General features: G+C 40.4%; 1 protein-coding gene across 1 annotated transcript; it reads right to left on the reverse strand.

Annotated features, from left to right (window-relative positions):
• Nucleotides 1-2193: 2193 nt before the first annotated feature.
• Nucleotides 2194-3821, reverse strand: lpar5b (lysophosphatidic acid receptor 5b). The gene has a single exon (XM_041941197.1). The coding sequence runs from the start codon at nt 3819-3821 to the stop codon at nt 2919-2921; it is 903 nt and encodes a 300-aa protein (XP_041797131.1). The 3' UTR covers nt 2194-2918.
• Nucleotides 3822-4179: the final 358 nt, after the last annotated feature.

Here is a 4179-nt window from a genome sequence, read left to right on the forward strand (position 1 = left end):
ATTTGACTTCATGGCCTCAGCAGAGTAAGGATGAGACTAAACAAACAGGGACTGCGGTACTGTGGTGTGTCATACACAGAGGTGAGCACGGGCTGTTTTTCTCTTCAGCCTCTCAGCATTCAACTTCCCCGGGTAGAGAGCACAGGTAAAGGTCACATTAAACATATATGAAGCTGCTCGAGGGAGGAATCCACCTCCACGCAGGTCTCTAATTTATAAAGGGTCATGCTGGAGCAAGATCTGGTTAGCAGCAGCCCTGCAGATGACCTGGCTTTATTTAGAAGGCACGGCATTTAATACATACAAATCTACTGAACAGTCACTCGCTCACTAAAAGGAGCTCTCATGTATTTAGACTGAAAAGTGCACACCCAATTAAGGGGAAGCTGGCTGAAATGTGAACTTTACCACTGAAAAAGTCACACAGGATACGCATGTGGTTTCTGTGGTTTGGTTCCGCCAGTGGCCTTTGCTAAGAAAGATGTGTGATGCTGGTGTCGTGGGCAGGGTTGTGTCATACTGTTATTTTCCATGAACAGACGATCAAGCAGAGGTCTTACCTGATCCAGAGTGTCCCTAGTAGTCAACAGCACATCCCCGCTGTCTAATTCCAGGCATTACATCTGGATTGTTTCAAATCTAGACCCTTTTTGGATCAATTTGCTGCAGGCATACGCAGATGCCCCTCCGTTTGGCAAAGCTTAGAGGACTTGAGTGCTGCTGGCTCCCGAACTGAGACACTGACAAAAAGCACAAAAGCCTCGGCTGCATCACCGGATTTAGAACCAAAGACAGGAGAGACAGTGCCAGATGATGTTTAAAGCAATCAATAGAAAAGCAAACAAGGATGAAGAAGGATTATGTCTTATCCCTAAACTTGAAGTTTACCAAAAGCATTTTTTTATGCAACCTACTACTGTACGAGGCATAAAAAGGCACATGAGATAATTAAAGATTAGTGCGTCAAAAACTATGTATAATATTTGGAATAGTCAGTTATTTAATCCAGATTGCTGCGTGCTTCATGTGCTTTTATGAATATATTTTTTCTAACTTTTGTCTCAACAGTGTACAGTTCAGTTGCTAAAGAAATACAATTAGTATATTAGCATACTTTCAAGCACACATGGTTTGAGGATTATCCCTCGTATTGTCTTCCCATCTACTACGCACCTTTTGTCTTCCCGGGTCAAAATTGACCTGGTCTGGTTTGACTGCTTGTAAAGCATGAAGTATAAAATAATCATCAAATTCTGTGTTGAATCTTTTTAGTCAACTTGTTTCCAACACATCAACATTTATTTTACACTTATTTTTGTAATGTATGATATAATAGATGTAATTTATAAAAAACTACACTTAATTTTCTATTTAAAAAAAACAGAAATTCTGATTATTTTGACTATGGTTATGATCTGAGGCACATAAATTCATGTATTATCACAAAACAAAAGTTGTCATGGAATCAAGTTTACAAATTAGTAACTTTGTGTGTGTGTGTGTGTGTGTGTGTGTGTGTGTGTGTGTGTGTGTGTGTGTTTATTGTACTGGAAAGCACAATAGTATGATCCATTATGCCACTTATTGTGGCCGGGTCAAATTTGACCAGGAAGACTACCGATGGTATAAATTTTAATAAAACACAGATAATTCAAAGAATACAGTCATAATTAATTTTACTTGCAAAGAGCGTAGTATGGAACCATCAATGTCATTTTCAAGCAGTTATATGAGAGAAAACCATAGTTATGATATGCAAACACTTGAAAACGGGTCAAAATTGACCCGAAGACAACAGGAGTGGAAAACTGTAGTCTGACGATAGAAAATTGAAAGTTTTGTGTCTTTTAACACATCGATTCATGGTTATTTCCTATGAAAGTAGAGAAAACAGTAGTAACCATGATAAAGGTTAGTATTCAGCTCCAACCATTACACCAACACTAACTGACTCCTCAAACTGAGAATGTAACAGGAAAGAAAATCCGACTGAACATTTAACAGCTGTTACATAAACACAATATCTGAAGTTTACTGAACATGTTTTGTCAAGTTCAGTAAACTTTGCAAACTCAGTTGGTTCCACATTTTCACTAACTAACTACCTTTAAACCAATTTTTCAGTTTCAGTCACATTTTTAAAGGCAGCAGGTGAACTGAGGTTTTTAATAATTATAGTAGGAAGAATAAGAATAAGAATAATAAACTTTATTTCTATAATACATTTTTATACAAGAGATGCAGCTCAAAGTGCTTTGTAACAACAACCAAAAAAACAAACAAGGTGTATTTAAGGTGACTTTAATTTGGACCAGTTTTAAATTTGTGTGTCGGATGCAACGCATCTGCACTAATGTGTCAAAAAGTAGTAGAAGTAATATTAGCAGTACCTTCGCTTTGACTGTACTGAGGCAGCACCCAAAATACCACCGCTGCTGGCTATTTGCCTTTCTCACCATTGCTGTGTGTTGTCGCCCCTATTAAATCTCATGTAGTCAAACAGCCACACATCTAACAGGTTTATGATTTATTTATAGTCACGGCAACACTGGCAAGTTTTGATATGTGTATTAAGCACGAGTTGCCAGGATACCCGGGGATTCAATTGCATGCATGTGCAAATGCATAGGTTTTGCTGTTCACAGTTCAGAAACATCACATCTGTGTCAAGGACGGAAAAAAACAACCACTGAAAGTCAGTCGCACTGTGACGGCAGCCTTAATCTGTTTCACATCATCCAACACTGCCCCATCACAGAAATAAAATGCAGTGGTTTTTCTTTGAGCTCTAAAACTTTATGATGAATAAAAAGCAAAAGTTCTAATTCAAAAGTGGCATTTTTTCATACATAACATAACATATTCAGTTTTTCACCTTGTGCTCTTTCTGGTGCACATCCACACACAACGTACACTCATCATGCAAACTCTGTTTGAACGGTATTTAACTGTTGTCTTGGAAGAGAGGTATCCACTTCTTCTTTTCTCCTCCAGAAGCCATCAAAGGAAAAGTAATACAACAGAGGATCCAGACAGCAGTTCACACTAGCGAGACATATCAGTGCCGTGAAAGCAGGTCTCCAGCTTTCAAAGAGAAGCGCCAGTGAGGCAGGCAAGAAAAACACAGCGAACATCATCAAGTTCATGACAAAAATCAGCATGACATTCACCTTGTTGTTGATTCTTACAGAGTCGCTGAGTTGTCTATGCAGAGTCCAAGACACCAGAGCGGTGCACACAACATTGATGGCCAGCATGATGGACACTAACACAGCCTGAAAATAAGACTGTGGTGATCTCATATGACATCGAAATTCAAAACAGGCAGATCCATTGTAGCGATTTAGAAATCTTGAAAGACCCACACTCTCTGGGATGTTCACCACAATAACAACGAGCCAAACGAACGCTGCAGATTTCCAGGCGTTGGAAGGGGTTCGAATATGGCGTGACCTCAGAGGATAAACCACAGCCAGCAGCCGGTCCACGCAGATGAAGGTGATGAAGATGGAGCTGGAGCGGACGTTGTTGCGAAAGAGCATTGTGATCCAGATGCACGCCATTGGGCTCAGTGGCCAGGTGCCTGTGGCGTAAAAGTAGGCCCGCATGGGCAAGGAGATGACGAGCAGGAGGTCTGAGAATGCCAGGTGAACCATGAAGACAGCATTGGGGGATGTCAGACTGTGGCGGCGTAGCAATATCCATAGTGACACAACATTGAGAGGAAGACCCAGGATCGTTACAGATCCGAACACCAGAGCATACCCCGTGTTCTTCATATTCAGCTCAGTTCCATTTTCTGTCTCTGTGAAGTTACACATGTTTTGCGTCTGTGGGGAATTTAGACATGCAGGCCAGTAAATGTGTATCTGTGAGAGAAACCACAGTGAACCCGCCTCCTTGCAACTCAGACATGTTGAAGTGGCGGAAAATGTTGAAACAGGAAACAGCTTCAGTACGAGTTGAAATACTGTGGCATTGAAGTGAAACTGGTCGTGTGGGAGCTTTAAGGCATGGAAAAGAAACTTCTTAAAACCGTGTGTTCTGGATATTACTCTAATGACCCATATTCTATGAGACAATGCATATCGGGACATATCATCACCCAGAGCTTCATATGTTTACAGCTCCTGACAGTGATATATCACTGAAGAGTGTCAATAGCTTAATTAATTTATA

Source organism: Chelmon rostratus, chromosome 7 (genome assembly GCF_017976325.1).
Source record: "Chelmon rostratus isolate fCheRos1 chromosome 7, fCheRos1.pri, whole genome shotgun sequence".
NCBI classification, from domain to species: domain Eukaryota; kingdom Metazoa; phylum Chordata; class Actinopteri; order Chaetodontiformes; family Chaetodontidae; genus Chelmon; species Chelmon rostratus.